General features: G+C 42.2%; 1 protein-coding gene across 1 annotated transcript; it reads left to right on the top strand.

Moving 5' to 3' along the window:
* Positions 1-1,819: 1,819 nt before the first annotated feature.
* On the top strand, positions 1,820-14,699 carry LOC310862266 (calcium-independent phospholipase A2-gamma-like). Its single transcript, XM_083770079.1, has 12 exons — positions 1,820-1,954; positions 4,553-5,868; positions 6,091-6,426; positions 6,719-6,871; positions 7,524-7,681; positions 8,195-8,289; positions 8,704-8,875; positions 9,532-9,589; positions 10,801-10,900; positions 11,350-11,444; positions 12,998-13,143; positions 13,734-14,699. Exons 2-12 carry the CDS (start codon positions 4,627-4,629, stop codon positions 14,044-14,046), a joined length of 2,868 nt encoding a protein of 955 aa, XP_083626205.1. The 5' UTR covers positions 1,820-1,954; positions 4,553-4,626; the 3' UTR covers positions 14,047-14,699.
* Positions 14,700-18,902: the final 4,203 nt, after the last annotated feature.

Consider the following 18,902-nt stretch of genomic DNA (forward strand, 5'->3'; position numbering starts at 1 on the left):
GCGTGTGTGCGTGCGTGTAGGTACATGCATGCATAGCTTCTATAGGAATGTAACTCTTTGTAGTCTATAGAAAGTAACACAGATCTATAGAAAGTGTGCTACAGGTCATGTATGAATATCTTCTATAGTAATGTAAAGGTGTTGTAGGTCTGTGGGAATTATGGTTCTTTATACTTTAAGGTACAGAGGCTGCTTTGATCACCTTCAGGCTCAACATTAAGAGGATGTTTCTCAAACCGGTGCCACGACTTTGAATCTGGTTGAAACTGTCCTGAGAAAAGATGTGGTTTCCTTTAAAGCTTTTAAACCGTTCCTTTAAAACTGACCCGAAGGCCCAGGCCGTAGCGTAACGGTCTGGGCACCGGACTGGTGATCCAGTCGCGGTGTGCCGCGGGTTCGACTCCCGAACCCGACACGGCCTTTACCGCATGTCATCCCCCCATCTCTCTCCCGTTTCCTGTCAGCCTACTATCTGTCCCTTAAAAAATCAATAAAAGGCGTAAGCCGCAAAAAAAATATCTTAAAAAAAAAAAAAAAAAAAAAAATGACCCGAAAACAATGTGGTTTCCATTAAAACTTTAAAAGTGGCAGGTAACGATACATCGTGAATCGATTAAAATGAATGTGGAGGGGTGTTGTCCATTTGGGGTCGTTTTTGACTGCTAGTTGTGTATTTTGTATGCTTTATTGTAAAATCATTAAAAAACTGAAGAACATGTGCCATAGACGGTCAGTCTCTCTGATAATAAAGTAATTGATGGTCATCGTATCATGGATACCATCAACTAGCTTACGTAGATGAAGTGTTTCACCACTGGGTCAAGCAGATATAAGGTTATAAAATAATCATGACACGGTTCACAGATCTTGCTGCTGTGTTCACACATTGTTATTTATTTGTCCTCACATTATGTACAATATTTGCCTCTGAGATGTAGTGGAGTAGAAGTAAAATAGTACAAAGACCTAAAGATTGTACTTAAGTAAATGTACTTAGTTACTTTATCACTGTGTGACCTGTCTGGTCACACATGACACATTTACTCAAGTACTGTACAATTTTAAAGTAATTGTACTTTACTTGAGTGTTTTCCGATTTCCAATACTTTTCTACTCCACTACATCTCGAATCCAAATATTGTACTCCACTACATTTTTTTTTTAAGTTGTCACTATAGCTACTTTGTAGATTTTCATTATTACAAAACACACATTAAACACCTCAACCCTATATATACTGTACATTTCGGCCATTTGAAAATAGCCGATCTATAAGCTCACAATGCGCAGCATTGCAATGTGACGCATTGTGAGCTTTTCAAATGATTTATTTGTAGGCATAATTTGAAAACATAAAATGGGACATTCTACTGCTGCAAAATTAGTAGCCTACTTTCTACAGCACATTTTGATGCCAATATACTTTTGTACTTTTTGATTACTGGACTTTTACTAGTATTTCTAGTATTGATACTTTAATCATTTAAGTAAAACAATTGAGTACTTTTCTCCACCTGTCTCCATGTGACAGACTGGGCAGGTGGTCAGGAAGTGTTTTCCACCTCTGTCACCTGTCCTTATTTTAGTTGACAACACACAGTGACACAACATGACACATGACTCAGTGTTGTTTATGCGGTGAAATGTCTCCCCTCGCTGGCCACTGGGACACACAACACCCACCGTCCACAACATGACCTTAAAATAGTATTGTTTCCCTCCAGACAGACCATTGGTCAACTGTGTCCCACCCCCCCACCACCACCCCACGCAGCTGTAAACTCAGCCAATCAGACTTTATAGTGCTATTTGTACACAGGAAGCACTGAATTGAGAGTGAAAACATTGCAGTCCCTTTAAATGACACAGAGTGACCCAGAGTGACACAGGGGACATTAGGACATTGTTTTGAACACCACAAGAGGAATCAACTTCTGTCAAGTTTTGTCTCAAGGTGAGAGTTGCAATAATTGGGAAACTGTTCTATTTGACCTTCCTCCTTTTAATGCAAAATGGTGTTAATTTTGACAACAAATGTTCATGAATGCAGCTTTGGTCTTTTGAATTAAGTCTGAACTGTTTTGATCTGCAGTCTAGCTTTAGTTGACTAAATATCAGAAGATTTTAGTCAGGCAAATTTGCAGTTGATTTAGTAGACTAAAATGTATGTTGGCGTAATGCCTGCATCATTTATACTTGTGTGTGTGTGTGTTGTGTGCAGAAAATAGCCAATCTACAATCTCACATGTGACTTTTAGATCAGCTATTTTTGGAGCTCAACACCCCCCCCCCCCCCCGCACACGCACACACACACACACACACACACACACACACACACACACACAAAACATGTTCTTAGGTCTTTTTTGTTAGATGCTATTCATTGACAATGTTGTGCAGAGCTCTGTATAATGTAGTTTACTGTTTTACTATAGTTTAAAATGTAAACTACAGTCAAACAGGATCAACTAAGGACAGCGGGTCTTCTGGAGTTATTTATACAGGTCATTCAGAGTCAGACTGTGTGTGTGTGTGTGTGTGTGTGTGTGTGTGTGTGTGTGTGTGTGTGTGTGTGTGTGTGTGTGTGTGTGTGTTGAATGGCATCCAGTTACATTTCTAAGGCTACACAGTACTAGGAACTAGTGGGAACATTTCAGTGGTAGGATGTAGTGTTGGTATTGTGATCAGCACCTGACCACTGATTATATAACAGCCGTGTTACTACTGGCTATATTTATATTATATAACAGCTGTTATTACTGGCTATATTTATATTATATAACAGCTGTGTTATTACTAACTAGAACTATTTTTGAATTGACATTTAATTGTTGCTCAAATTGTTGAACATTTATGAATTAATATTACATTCATGTTTGTCTGTCAGGACTTGGTAAACAAAAGGTGTACAGATTATACATGACAGATAACTTCTAGCTGTATTTAATAACTGTATACTTAAACATGAATAGTGGAAATGGCAGATCTACAAGCTCAAATACACTGCCTGTGTGGACAGAAGTGTATTTTATCAAGGGAGGACAATGGTGGAGATGGCTCTAATGAATGCACATTAATATGAGAGCATACAGTATGTTTTATATGCATAATGTTATACTGTAGCTTACATTTCCATTTTCAAGTACGGGGGTGTAGGCTATAGAAATAATACATAGCCTATAGTTAAATGGGAATGTCAGGCTGAAGGAATACACATTGTAGTCAAATGTGTGCAGTGATGCTATATGAATAATGGCCCTGCTGTAATGGATACTCATTGTATTGCAACTAATTATACACATTTTCAACTATTTAGAATTTCATAATATCATAATGTCTTTTCAGAGCTCTGTTGCTGTAGGTGTCCAGTGCCAAATGAGACAGTGTAAAGGCTCATACATACTCCAGTTTGTGGAGATAGGTTATCACCGTTTTAGGTGATAGCTTATCACCTAAAACTTTGATAAGAGTTGAGGCCATCATACCTCCCTGTGGTTTACCCAACTTCTAGACCAATCAGTGAACGGGGTGATAGCTCCAGAGTGAAAAGACTTGTCTGATAGTAAAAACAGAGAGATGGGTCTGTGTCCGGGGTGATAGCTGATCATCACCGCGACTGACGTAATGGTGTAGTTTTCCAACCCTTTAAAAACTACACCGTGGTGATAAGCTATCACCAAAAACTGGAGTTTGTATGAGCCTTATGGACTGTGGGTACCCAGCTGTCAGTATATATAATTATATACAGTACGCATCTATTCTTCCATTCCTAGCATAAAGTGTTGACAGTTGGAGTGGCTACGGCCACACCTATTACAGATGATGACCCCCCCCCCCCAAGAGAGCATGTTACCTCTTTGTCCTTGTCTTGTAAACAAATGGGCAATGAGGGACTAGGACAGGTGGGTGGTCTTAAAGGAGGAGATGGAGGGACTGGATTAGGTGTGTGATGCAACCTTACTTATACTTATTTAACTGGTTGGCGTGTCCACTAAAAAATGACATTTTAACAAATACTGTACACTTTTTTTTTTTTTTTTATCTCTCTCCTTATATAGTAATACCTGATGATCATGTTTTAGGGTGTGTTTTAGGCTGTTGTTTATACAGCTGTCGGGTGACATGATCAGCTGTGAACTGATTTATGATAATTTATGATAATAGATCTACAAGCTCAGCACGACACAAACTCCAGTTTAAATGAACGTGAATGAATCTCACCGTCAAATAGATCTACAAGCTCTCAACAACCTGACATAAACTGCAGTTTAAACTCACAGCTGTGTAAGTTGTGTCTCTCAGTGAAAATCACATTGGCCTGTTATAGCGCCACCAGGAGGCTGTTTCTTTTGCAATATCTTTTTTTTATATTTCTCTTACAGATTTGGTCCAAACACCACCCACATCGCTACACAGTATCTCTATAGTCATGTGATCAAGACGGATTTGTCCGATACATATTCCATTCCATCCTGGCTAAGATTGAGTGCATCGAGTGCGCTTTTCTAATAATAATAATAATAATAATACTTTGTGTCTCTTGTACTGTAGGTACGAAATTACTCCGCTGTGTGACAACGTTTAGATTGTGATTGGTTGCTGCTCTGATGACATCGCATTAAGTCATGGGTCGCTACCTCTCTGGAGGCAGTAGCAGGACACTGAGGCCGTTCTTTAAACTCAGATATCTGCTGCTACGCATCCGTAGAAACTACTGCCATCTGGCCAAGACCTCCAAGACTACCACCGGCCTCTGTCTGGATGTCCAGAGCTGCCGTCCTCCCACTTATAGGAGAACCTTCCTGAATAACTCGTGGTTACATCATCGCAGTACCTCTGACCACCTTCACAGAGAAGTGAAACATGTCCAGACGGTCCGTTTTTACTCCACCTCTGAGAAAGACTCTGCCCTGAAAGCCCAGGCTCCCGTCGGGGTCTTCTACCAGGACCCCCAGACACTGGGAACCCGCCTGGGCCACACGTTTGACCGCTTATCCAGACATGTTAATGCATTTTTTGCGACGAAAGACACGTCGTCGTGGGCGGTCTGCATGGCTGGTGGTGGTGGGGGCGACGGCAGTGCGGTCAGCGGCGCTCCAGAACATCTGTCCCGGCGGAGAGGAAAGCCGGTCAGACAGAGAAGACTGACCGAGGACAGACAGGAGACAAAGACGGCGAAACATGATGAAGAGGACTCCTCCAGACCGTCCAACACCTCCAGTCCTCCAGACATGATGACTGACTCACCGCCACCGGTGTATTCCTCTGGCCTGCAGCTGTTCCACATCAGCTCTCTGGCCACCAGGTTCGGAGAGAGCTTCAGTTACGTGTCCAATCACATCAACTCCGCTTTCTCCGGAGGGCCGCGAAAAGACGACGTCCCGGCAGGGGAGGGGACTAATCTGCTCGAACCGTCGGTAATAATATCTGTAACCACAGCAACAACAAACATCGGTCAGAGGAGGAAGAAAGTTCTGAGACGTAATGTTCCGAACTTGCAGCCGGAGCCCGAAAGCTCTCGGTTAAAAACCAATGCTTCCCCACCGGTCTCGTCCTCCTCCTGGGAGGACAGTTATCAGTACATAGCAGGACACATCAACAGATACTTTGGTGCCAAAGTCACGGACGAACGCGATCATCAGCCACTCCCTCAGAAAGCGCACTTTGCTGCAGAGAACAGCGGTGCTGATCCAAAAGCATCTTCCGAAGCATCTAACCCACCCACCTCCAGAACCCTGAGGGTTCCACCACCACTACAGCCCAGGCAGGAGGAACTCTCCACATCGAGAATAACATCTCAGCCCAGGCAGGAGGAACCATCTGCATCCAGAACAACATCACAGTCTACGAGGAGGAGGGAGGAACCGGTCAGTGTTTCCAAACTTTCCATCTGTTCATTTCTAAAATTATGATGACTAGGATTAAATTATGTTGACAATTCCGTCAAAAAAAACTAGATTAAGATGTTATAGATGGACTAGTGGACTGTTATAGATGGACTAGTTCCACAGCAGCAGTTACAGTATGTTATAATAAACTCCATTGTTCCACAGCAGCATAACTTTGTTATATACTCCATTGTTCCACAGACCGCAGGTCTTTTCCACAGCAGCAGCTATGCAGCTCGCTTCGGGGAGAGCTACACTCAGATGGCCGGTCACGTCAACTGCTACTTCAAGGGCCAAGGTTCTCTGGAAGTGGAGTGGGACGGGAACGACCTCGGAGGGATGGTCCCAGCCGCCGCCAGAGCAGCCGCCGCCGCCGTGGACGAGGTGAAGTCCGTGTCCTTTCTAGACGTCCTGCGCCACCCGTCCACCTCCATCCCCTCCTTGCTGGCCGGCCTTCTGAAAGTCGCTCCCTGGGGCGTCCAGAGCAGTCAGAGTGACCTCACAGCCTCCTCCTATCAGACCAAACTGAAGAGAAGGGTGAGTTGACTTTATCTGCAGGATTCAGCGTTTTAGCAAAAGCGATAATTTAAGCACAAAGCGATGCAGGCCTAATTATTATATTATGTTCATTCCATACCAAAACTCTGTCACGTGCGCGCGTCCACGCGAGTGTGTGTGTGACACTACACACACACGCAGAAGAACTGGGAGGCGGGGGTGCGCTGCCCGGAGCAGTGTGTTAACCAGGTCTTCGCGGTTGTGTGTGTGTTGTGTATTTTACATCGTGTTGTGTGTTAACTGTAGTGTGTTTATGTTGTGTGTATTTCAGGTTGCCATGGGGACGCAGCAGGCAGATTTGATAACACATGGTTTAATTGACAGCGTGGGCGGGGCCTTCTGTCCGGACGACCTCACCGAACGCATTGACGCGCTCAACCAGCACCTGCTGCACTACCCGGCATGCCGTGCAGTCCTGTGGCAGGTCTGTAAACTACATTACCCAGCATGCCGTGCAGTCCTGTGGCTGGTCTGTAAACTGCACTACCCAGTGTAGTTTAGTTTAGCCACTGCAGTAGCTCAGTAAAGCTTAAGCGCCACGGCCCGCAGCTTACATGGCCCTGTGCGAGACTATTTCAAATAGGTACAGCTGTTGCTTCCATCAAAACAGTATTCATAGGTCACCGATTTCAATGTAACGCATCACAGGAAACCCAGCAAGTGTTTTTGGTCGTTCAACAGTTCTTAACTGATGCGACCCAAACATAGCAGATCCAGCGTCGGGGAGCAGCCTGTGTGTGCATGTTATGGGGCCTTTTGATTTGGTGTAGAGCCAGGGCCCTCAGAGGGGTTGATTCGGTACTGATGATTCGGTCTATAAGCCTATAGCTCAGTAACATCTCAAAATATAAATATCAACAAATACAGGCAAAAACAAATGCAATAGGTTGATTAAGCATTTAGTAGTATTTGAAACAAATTGAAACAATTTGAAAAGCATTAATTTGACTAAATATTTTAAAAGCATTGATTTGACTAACTATTGCACCCCAATCTCATGACATGAATGTTAATGCAAGATATTTTATAGCCAGAGTTATTATTCACCAACCTTTTCTAAATTATTTATTTTGTAGGATAAAACGGCGGTGAAACTGCTGCGACATCGACGGAGGCACAGAGACAACCAGGAAGTTCAGGAGGCCATCAGAGAATCGCTGGCTCTGATTGGCTACGTGGATCCGGTCAGAGGTCGCGGAATACGAGTCCTCTCCATCGATGGAGGGGGAACGAGGTAACCATGGTTACAAAAAAGCATTTGAAGGATAAATCCAGACCAAAACACAGCCTATAATCCTGTCCCAACATACAGTACATGTTGGCCTTTGAATTCATAGATGCCCCCTGTTCTCCATTTTCCCCACCCCTCCCACAGTAAAATGTAGCTATAATGGTAGAAAGCTATAGTTGTCTTCATTTTTTTGAGGGGTGATTATAGTTTTGGTCTGAATTTCTCCTTTAAAACACCTTTTGTGCTAAGGACGTGTATACACGGGGGGCCTTGGACGTCTTTAGGTCATTTTTATTGATATAGCAGGATTATGTTGGCATATGCATTGCAGTGTTAAATGGCATCCCAGTACAAAGTGCTGTGAGCTTGTAGATCTGCTCTCCATAATGATGTACTGTGTGTAGAGTGAGGTCTGGTTATGATGTCCCCCTTATTTAAGTGTCAACATTCTCGTGTGTGTGTGTGTGTGTGTGTGTGTGTGTGTGTGTGTGTGTGTGTACGCACGTGCGCGCATAGAGGTGTGGTTCCTCTACAAGTTCTGAGGCTTTTGGAAGCAGAGACAGGAAGACCGATCCACCAGCTGTTTGATTACGTCTGTGGAGTGAGTACAGGTAATACATTACATAATTCAATATTTAAAGATCTACTGTATAGACTATATTATATTATAGATTCCATCTGTAGAATGAGTATAGCGGTAATCGATCTATATATTACATAATAGATTACATCTGTGAGTGAGTAAAGGTAATAGAGGCTATGCACGTGACATCATCATCATACCCAGAAGTTATGCGGGAACGCCTACTGAGTGTCAAAATGTATACATTACATATAGGCTACTTTCTGGCCTTGACAGCCTGAGCCCATACAGTACATCCAAACAGAAAAGTTCTATATGATTGCATTCAAATTAAACAACGTTAAACTCACTTCGCCACTGGATTTGCCACTCACTGTATGCATGTGCAAACCCTCTATAGGTAACATATTAAGCCAGGTATCTCTCTCTCTCTCTCTCAAAGGTGCGGTGCTGGGTTTCATGGTGGGCGTGGCTAGGTTCTCTCTGGATGAGTGTGGTCAGATGTATCGTCGCTTTGGGTCAGAAGTGTTCTGTCAGAATCCTCTGGTGGGAACGGTCAATATGGGCTGGAGCCATTCTTATTACAGTACCGAAACCTGGGAGAAAATACTACGGTAATACATTATAATATACTATACTCAGTTCTGGGTAGAGTTGTTCCGTTACCGATACTGGTATCGGTTACTCGAGCCGATACCACCCTCAAGTACTCATACTCGGAACCGGGCCCGATATTCTGACCCGAGTACCAAAACATTCAGTTGACACTAGGTTGTACGATCAATGCAACGGGAGCAAGTCTGACCCAAAACAGCCGATCTACAAGCATAAATGACAACTGACAAGTCTAGATCGGAGATCCATCTGCATCTATGTTTATATATATATATATATATATATATATATATATATATATATATAATATATAGGCGACACTATCATATGAATCAATTAACATTTTGATTGGCTTATAGTTATAGTATCGGTACTCGGTATCGGCAAGTACTAAAAATGAATTACTTGTACTTGTACTCGGTCTGAAAGAAATGGTGTCTGGACAACTCTAGTTCGGGGCTCTCCCCAGGTTGGCAGAGGGAGAGTAGCGCCCAGGATTACAGCTTAGGCAATTGATATACTGGGTGATATCATGGGATAAAAAAAATGTTTTAACTCAACTGTAATTGGGAACTATTACACTGGACATGGTGACATGTCCAACTCATTGACTGCCAGAACGTCACAATTGTCTCTTTCCTTTTGTTTTTTCCAGAGAGACGTTGGGTGAAAAACTGCTGATCAGCACAACTAGGGAGGAGCTGAGTCCAAAGGTAACCACGGTTACTGTTCCCATAGTAACTATAATGTCCATTCCCATAGTCCCAAAGTAACCATACTGTTCCCATAGTCCCAAGGTAACCATTCTTTCTTTACCATGAGCTGCATGCATAGTTGAAGAACATGCATACCATGCACCTCATGGTACCACAGGACCTCAAAGGCCCTAAAAACAAGGCTCCAGACATCCCAAAACAAACTGGTCAGCCTGGGAATGGCTTAGGGTTGACGACAGAGTACAGCAACTTGCAACGGGCCTGGTCTACAAGATTCGCTACACCACTAAGATACCCATGTACCTGTCAAAATACGGTCAACAAAGTCCACACTCACAACACCAGAGGGAGTTCAACAAACCACCTTCAACCCACATTCGGCTCAAACAAGGGGTTAAATAAATTTCACTCCTATGCCACTAAAATGTGAAACGCCCTACCAACAGGCATCGGTCTTAGTGCTTTTTCTGTTTTTATCCTCTTAACAGTTTTTGGACTGGAACTCACCTATGCTTTCTATGGCATAGGCAGCTCCCGGCAGGATCCACCGGGAGAAACTAGACGCAGCTGCAGGACATGAGACTAATTAATTTGAGCGACAGAGAGAGAAAGAGAAAGGAGTGTGTGTTTGTGTACGTGTCTGCGTCAATTTACTGTAACAAAGGTGCAGACGATCAGAAATCAGCAGAGAGAGACCGACGTTTGCGCTACTGTATGCCAAATTGAAATGGACTCGGCCCCAGACTTTTTTTCTCTCCCTGGAAATTAAAACGTCTGGGTTTCCGAGGCTATTTTTGCATTGACCTGTACCTTCCTTGGACTGTCCCTTCTACAATCTGTTAATACAATTTTCAATCAATCAATCAATCAATCAATAAGTTCCCATATAGAGACACACAGGCGCCTACACAATCATGCCCACAATTGAGACCATTGAGAACGGTGTACTGCAGCTGTCAATGCAATCAGTCTCTATGAGAGGCATAATAAAATACCAAAATAAATCAAAATAAATTGATTACTGAGGCAACATAAAAAGAAAAAGTGTGTATAATGTTTAATTTGTCGAACCAGTTGATGCTTCATAAGTTCATATCCATATGAGTAAAATCAGTTGATGCTTCATATCCATATTACAAAATCAGTTGATGTTTCATTATCCATATGAGTAAAATCTCTGGGTGTGTTGTTTCTCTTCTGTCCTCCAGGTGTCAGCAGTGAGTGCTGTGGTCAACTGGGGGACGAGCGCCAAACCTTTTGTGTTCCGTAACTACAACCATATCCCTGGATCTCTGAGTAGATATGCAGGTAATTAACAAATTATTTAATTAACATAATTAATATCATTACAACCACGCCTCCAGATCTCTGAGTCGATACACAGAACCTGTTTGTTTTTAGGATCTGGCACCTTGAATTCCTCCCTAGATATGCTGCCTAGGTCTTTCTGTTCTAAGTGCCTCGAAAAATGCACACACAGTGCACAAAGACCCGCACACCGTCTGTACTTGCAATACGAACTTTATTAAGGCAACGTTTCGGTCAAAGACCTTCTTCGGGCATCTGTTCTAAGTGCCTACAATGGCATAAAAAACATGGAATGGAAGCTTGGAATAAACTCCCATTACACCCAAGAAAGGCAGGCAGCCTCTGTAGATAGCTTTAAAGCACAGCTATTTCTTCACACCTCACTGTTATGCCTGATTCACTGATGATGTGGGAGGCAGTCATACATAATGAATATATTATATTTATAGGAGGATCACACTATAAGATGTGGGAGGCAGTCAGAGCGTCATCAGCTGCTCCAGGATACTTCCAGGAGTTCCGTCTACAAAGTGACATTCATCAGGTAATTTATTAATTATTATTAAAAGTTATTAATAGTCCCACTGATAAGAACAATATTAAACATTCATCAAGTCATTTATTTATTTACCACTAGTCCTATGTTGCGCTGATAAGAGCAATGGTAACCATGATAACCAAACTATGGCCATCTGTATAAATGTATATAATGTAGCCTATATATCGCATTGGATGGAGGGATCCTCCTCAACAACTAGAGATGTCCTGATACTGTATCGGTATCGGCCCTGATTTGTCATATGGGTTCATGTCAGTATCGGCGAATATGCCAGTCTAACCACCGATCTGACACAGGGGTAAGGGGTTGACACTACGGCAGGTAAATAAAATGTGGGGGCATGGGGTTTGCTTCTCGAGTTGAACAAAGTGCACGTTTGAGTGAGGAGTCTGCTATAAACACAACACGAGATATATATATATATATATATATATATATATATATATATATATTAGGGATGCACCGAAAGGGAAATTCTTGGCCGAAACCGAATACCGAATATAGGAAACAGTTGGCCGAAAACCGAATACCCGAATATGATTAATATTATACATCTTTTTTCCTACCATTGCTGTCATGGCCGTACCTTAAAGCTACCTGATTTATGGCAAAATAAATGGTTATGGCCAAACTTAACTTAAATAATAATCACTATTATGGGTCCATAAAACATTTATTCAGCCCTTTTGAATGCATTAATTGCATACACTATTCGGTGATATATTTTTATATATTTATATATTTTCTGCGGCCGAATATTCGGTGCATCACTAGTTAAAATAGTATGTTTATACAGAGTAAGTACAGAATAAATAATCTCTCAATCACTTGGTAATGACTGTGACACAGTCCTGTATCTGAAAGGTCAGAAATGCAGTCCTTGCAACCACAATGTTTCCAGCCATACAGGTCTAGTCCAGAATGCCACTTAGCACTATATACTTTGTTGTACAACAAATAGAAATTTTTTTTGACCTACAAGCTTGTAGATGTTTGGAAAATGTGAAAGATTTAGAAAGCTTTTGCCTATAATGCCATGTTGAAAGTGGTTATCACTTAACATACCTACACCCGCACAGTATCATTGGTATGAAGTGTAACTGAATATCGCTGTTTTAGTATCATCACTTAACCCATTAACCTGAGTTTGATTCTACAAATGTTATGTTAACTTAAATAATAATCACTATTATGGATCCATAAAACATTTATTCAGCTCTTTTGAATGCATTAATTTCATACACTATTCGGTGATATATTTTCTGCCTATTTTGGCCGAAACCGAATAGGCCGAAAATGCATTTTAGCCATTTTCAGCCGAATATTTTCTGCGGCCGAATATTCGGTGCATCACTAATATATATATATATATATAGCTAGATAGCTATAAACACAACACGAGAACGAGATCACAACACTGGTATTCGGTATCGGTATCAGAAATTGTGGTATCGGATCAGGAACGAAAATCCCTATCAACAACCATGGTCCATGTATACACACACAGTATAAATACATATAATGTATATATCCCATAGGATGGAGGGATCCTGCTTAACAATCCTTGTGCTCTGGCGGTCCACGAGTCTCGTCTCCTGTGGCCCAATCAGCCGTTCCAGTGCGTGGTGTCGCTAGGCACCGGTCGCTATAACAACTGCAAGAAGAACCCTGCTACCTCCACCAGGTTATTATGATTTTTATTTTTATCTAATTTAGTTTAGTTTAGTTTTAATTCGTTTTTAATGTCCCTGAACGCTAAGCTCAGCATCCTCGTCCGGGGGTGCATTCGTTTGTTAGACATACTAACAGTCCGACAGGCATTAGTCCGACAACACCGTCGCTCCTGGCATGTGTGGCAGGTTAAAATGAACCTGTGGCGGGTTAAAACTAACCAATGGCTCCCGACATACGTGGCAAGTTACAACTAACCCGTGGCTTCCTGTGAGGTTAGCTTTAGGGTTGGGTTTTGGGTATATGGTGTCGGACTAATGCCTGTCCCATGGTCTGCAGTGCTACAGACACAGTGGGTTAGTATAGTAGTATATATGCAGATGAAACAGTAATAATATGATAATATAGCTGCAAGCAGTTATAAGACGGGTCAAGCCCAAAAAGAAAAGAAATCACTCGTGTGATCATCATACATCATCATGCAGTACATCATCATACTCAGAAATGTTATTTCTTTGACATGGCCCAAAAAGGCTGAAAAGTGAATCGTATTATATTATGCAGATGATACAATATTAACATTATCTCATGCTATATTTACAGTCTCAGAGCTAAGCTCAACACCCTGGTGTGCAGTGCTACAGACACAGAGGGCGTCCACACGCTGCTCGACGACCTCCTGGCCCCGAACGTCTACTTCCGGTTCAACCCCATGCTGAGCAGCGCGGTGACTCTGGACGAGAGCCGCCCCGCCGCACTGGACGCCCTGATGGGGGAGACGGGCGTGTACCTGGACCGCAACCGCGACAAGCTGGCCCGTCTCTGTCTGGTGCTGGGGGCGGAGCGATCCGCCCCGCAGACCGCCCACGACTGGATGAGAGAGAGAGCCTGGGAGCTGAAGCAACGATGGGTGTGATTGGACCAGAGAGAAGCAACGATAGGTCTGATTCGTCCAGAGAGAAGCAACGATGGGTCTGATTGGATGACCAGTATCTGATACATTGATACCGGATAGCCGGTACTACACAACCTTTTTTGTGAGGTTATAGTGGAATAAATCCATTAGGTTTCCTTGTCAGGAGAAATGGCAAATGAATTGGGTGATGGCAACACTTGCTAATAGGTTTTGTGGTAGAAAGCTAAATTTAGATCTGACCTATAGGGGTGTACAGGTCTTTATGCACACTTACCACTTACTAACCATGGCTTTGACTGACACCACCATTGTCACATGATGGTATGGTATGTCGGCTAAGAAATAGCCGACATACAAGCTAACAACATGTCACGGACGCAACATTGGGAGCTTGTAGATCAGTTATTTTCAGTGTTCAATGTAGCAGCTTGTAACACACACACACACACACACACACACACACACACACACACACACGGTAGTGTATGTTCTACTGTATTTACCAAGCTGTAAATAGAACTAGAGCATTAGTCTATGTCACACTGCTTCATGAATGTGTAATATATTAGTTTTGATTGTGAAGAATTGTATTTATTATTTCTGGGAGAATATATTTATATTATTATTTATATTATTATATTATGTTTGTTACGCTTTAAATAAATACATGTATTGTTAATGTGTCATTGTTCCTTTGATGTCACATAGACATTGTGTTTTCCGCTGACTCCACACTTGGGAGTTTTCTTGACTCCGTGATTAAGCGTTTTCCTCGTTAGTGATGTCATCGTCCTTGAGCCTCGTTAGTGATGTCATCGTCATCATGACTCATTAAGGAACAGTGAGTTATGTGTAACAGGACACCGGAGGGTTGGGGGTTAAATTCCCCCTCGCTGTGCCCAAGGGTAGAGCCTTCCCTGTGTGAGCAATGAAAGACTCACTGTTACGGACACAAAGGTCCTATAGTGTGTGTGTGTGTGTGTGTGTGTGTGTGTGTGTGTGTGTGTGTGTGTGTGTGCGCGCGCACGTGTGCGTGTCAGCCAGTGAGAAGATACCAGGTCAGTATCAATTCTCTTTTGAAAGAAGGAAATAGTAGTAGGAAAAAAACCATTTTAAAATAATGTTGATAGACTAGACTAGATAGAATGTCGCAAAAAAAGACTGCTACGAAAATAGCAGATCTACAAGCTCACAACACGTGAGCTAGCTAGCTATTAATGAACGACCTCATTAATCTAATTGGGTTTATTATCCTCACCTAACATGATGTAACTAAGCATCACACACAGTGTGTTACAGATATAAATGTTGCTGTGTGTTTAACTTTAAACAATGATAAGAGACTGAGTCAGGCTCTGCAGGTGAGAAGTAAACAGCTCAAGTACAGTTGAAGATACTATACCTGAGATATAACTGTTGTAGCCTACTATTGGTATAAGATCATAGTGAATATTAGATATCTAACTGTTGAACTATTGATTTAAGATCATAGTGAATATTACCAGAGCTGGGACTCGATTAAAAAAATTAATCTAATTAATCAGAGGCTTTGCGATTAATTAATCTAGATTAATCGCATTTTAATCGCATATCATTATTTGACCCGAGAACAGTGAGAAAGCAATTTTTTCAAATGGATTTTGGTATACTAGTGAATCAATGAATAGTGAATACATAAGTTTAAGCAATAAAACATTGTTTTTGTAGTAATAGGGGTAATAATTCTTTATTGAATAATTGCACACAACTGTGCTGTAATCCACGCTACCATCGGATAGCCTTTTAAATCCTATTTCCAATCCACGGGGACAAGCAAAGTGATCTCAGCGGCTTCCCCCAGTCTGGTGAACTGTCTGCGGTGTCTGGTGGTGTTATTGTCTGAAGAGGACACGGACACTTGGTGTGCAGGTCCTTCTGAAAACTGTCCAGTGACAACGTTCCGCGGTGAAAAAAATAGTGCGATTAAAATGCGTATTTTTTTTTAATGCATTAATTTTTCTGTAGTTAATTAATCGTAATTAATCGCAATTAGTCCCGGCCCTAAATATTACATCTGTAAACTGTTGAACATGGTTTTAATCCATAGTGAATATTGACTACACGGCCCAGGCGGTGGCGTAACCGTCTGGGCACCCGACTGGTGATCCAGTCGCAGTGTGCCGCGGGTTCGACTCCCGAGCCCGACACGGCCTTTACTGCATGTCATCCCCCATCTCTCTCCCGTTTCCTGTCAGCCTACTGTCTGTCCCTTCAAAAACCAATAAAAAGCGTAATAAATAAAATACAATACCAATTGGTATTACTGAAGGGGAGAAATAATGGACCGAAGTTTCCAAACTGTTTGTGAGGAGTTCAGTTTTGGGTTAACAGTCTAACATAACAGACCCCTGGACAGTGATCTGAACAGTCAGTTGCCCTGCACCCCCCATCCTGCCCCCCATGTGGTGACAGACTCACAGTGCCCCCCCAGTACCCCCCCAGTGCCACACGTGCCAGCGGAGACCCGATGCCAGCATAGAGACCCTGTTTGTTGTCACACACACTCATGCACACGCACATGCAGGCATGCACACACACACACACTCTGTGCCTACTTCACTGTGCAGTCTGGTGCATGGCACTGATCACTGCATAACACACACACACACACACACACACACACACACACACACAGTGCTCTCATTGGTCAGTAAGGAAGACAAGTGTCTGCACATATTTACGGTCAAGATGTCTTCATTCATAAAGAAGGGGGGTACTGGAGTAGTGTCTACTGTTGCAAGAATGTGTTGCTCGCCAAAAATCACAGTTTTTATCGGGGTTACTTACAATAAACAAAGCAAACACATACTGTACATAGAATGCAGAGAGACAATGCACTGCAGTGTCTCAGTAAATGAGTAAACTATAGAGGGCGTATGCACATGCATAAAGTCAGTTTAACGTCAACATTTAATGATAGGACTATAATTATTCTGTTTGAATGAGTAGGCTGTCAAGGCAGAAAGTAGTTTTCTGCTACTCACTCAGTAGGTTAAGCGCATAGCCTCTATACGATACAGGTAGACAATGGACCTAGCATAATTATGTAAGGGTAAGGGGATAATGTATGGCTGAGTGGTCATTGTTTATAGATAAATCACAGACAGGGTGATTAACCACCGACACTTATTACACGGCTACTAATACATAAATTAATAAATTGACCCAAAACACAAAAAAACGACTCGTATTTCCTTGCTTGGTAATGAAAGTATTCCCATAAGTGTCGTGCTGGCTGGAAGTCGTAAAACAAGGAAGTGAGTTGATCAAATATAATATAATTTCTCGCTCAAATGTTTTCAAAAACATTTTTGAGAGCAATGTTTTGCTGTAAATGTGTGTGTGTGTGTGTGTTTACATGGAAACAGCAGTAAATCAGCGGAGCACAGCAGGTGCTCCGAGAGTTTGATTAGGTCTGTTATAGAGCGGAGCTGTCATTATCCAAAAATAACAGAATTTGGCGATTGACCAATCAGAATCAAGCATTCAACCAAGCCGTGCAATAAGTCTAAATAACATACTGTACATAACTACATACTGTAATGTAAATTACATGTTAACCTTTGCACAAGTCTGCATGGTCGTCCAGGCTACTGTAGGTCAAGTGCTAGGACTGGAGTCTGAAAAGGCTGAGACTCAAGTCTTTTCAGATTCACAGACAGTCAGATGAGAAACAAGACATTACATTGAAACTCTTGAGAGCAGGATGGTTGGAAATATTATCTGGGACTCATTTTATTTAACTACATTTTCTAAATGTTGACAAAGACACCAAGGGCTGCCAGCCAGAAAATTTGTACTGTGGGAATCAGCACACGGGCACCGGTCACGAGGACATCCCACACTAACATATATGTAGATGCAAGAAAGATGCAGGAGCGCAAAGCACCAACAAGCTGGCCAGATGTAATGGAGAACCGGGATGACTGGAAGTCTGAGGACGACCTCGAGAGAGAGATTTTCAAGCCTTCAAATCCAGTCCTATATTGCGTTCATCAGAGCAATGGTATGGTAATGGCAAAAGGATCCCTGGCTAATAAGACAAATATGCCTTAAAACATTATACTTGCCCTCTTCAACTAAAATTAAAAAATTAAAACACCTTATTATTTCTTTCATGGATAAAGAATCTTTCACTCAATAGGAATATGGTCTAGCCCTATGGAATGCGCATATGCTAATAAAAAACGACGTAATACTTCCTAAGGATAATATGAGCATGTGCATTCCATAGGGTTGGACCACACATGGACATAATATGACATCATCAACGGGAGCAGTGAAAGATTGAGTGAAAGATTCTTTATTTATGAAAGAAATACAATATTTGTATAGAGGGCAAGTATAATGTTTTAAGGCATATTTATCTTATTGTCCAGGGATCCTTTTAAACACTGCTGTAGTGGCCCATATAGTGACATTTAGTATTTTTGGCCCATATGTGGCGCATTTTTGGTGTGGCTATTCTCATGTTCAACCCTGAATAGTGTTTGTGTGGATTGGCTCAACGGTGTGGCTGTAGATTATTAACCTGTACCTAACCTGCAGGTTGTCAAGCCAGTACTATTGTACGGATCAGAGACGTGGAGGACAACAAAGGCAACAACGATAAAGGTGCAAACATTCATCAACAGCTGCCTGAGGAGAATCCTGAGCATCCGCTGGCCAGACACCATCAGCAATAATGACCTCTGGCAGAGAGCGAGTCTACTGCCAGTGGAAGAGGAGATTAAGAGAAGAAGCTGGGGATGGATCGGCCACACACTCCGGAAGCCCAATACCAGCATCACAAGACAAGCCCTTAGATGGAACCCGCA

The sequence above is a fragment of the Protomyctophum parallelum genome (assembly GCF_964188405.1).
Source record: "Protomyctophum parallelum genome assembly, chromosome: 7".
Lineage (NCBI taxonomy): Eukaryota > Metazoa > Chordata > Actinopteri > Myctophiformes > Myctophidae > Protomyctophum > Protomyctophum parallelum.

Coding starts and splice junctions, on each gene's coding strand:
- LOC310862266 (XM_083770079.1), top strand. CDS start 4,627: ATGGGTCGCTACCTCTCTGGAGGCAGTAGCAGGACACTGAGGCCGTTC. Junction 7,682..8,194: donor ATCGATGGAGGGGGAACGAG/GTAACCATGGTT, acceptor GTGCGCGCATAG/AGGTGTGGTTCCTCTACAAG. Junction 8,290..8,703: donor CGTCTGTGGAGTGAGTACAG/GTAATACATTAC, acceptor TCTCTCTCAAAG/GTGCGGTGCTGGGTTTCATG.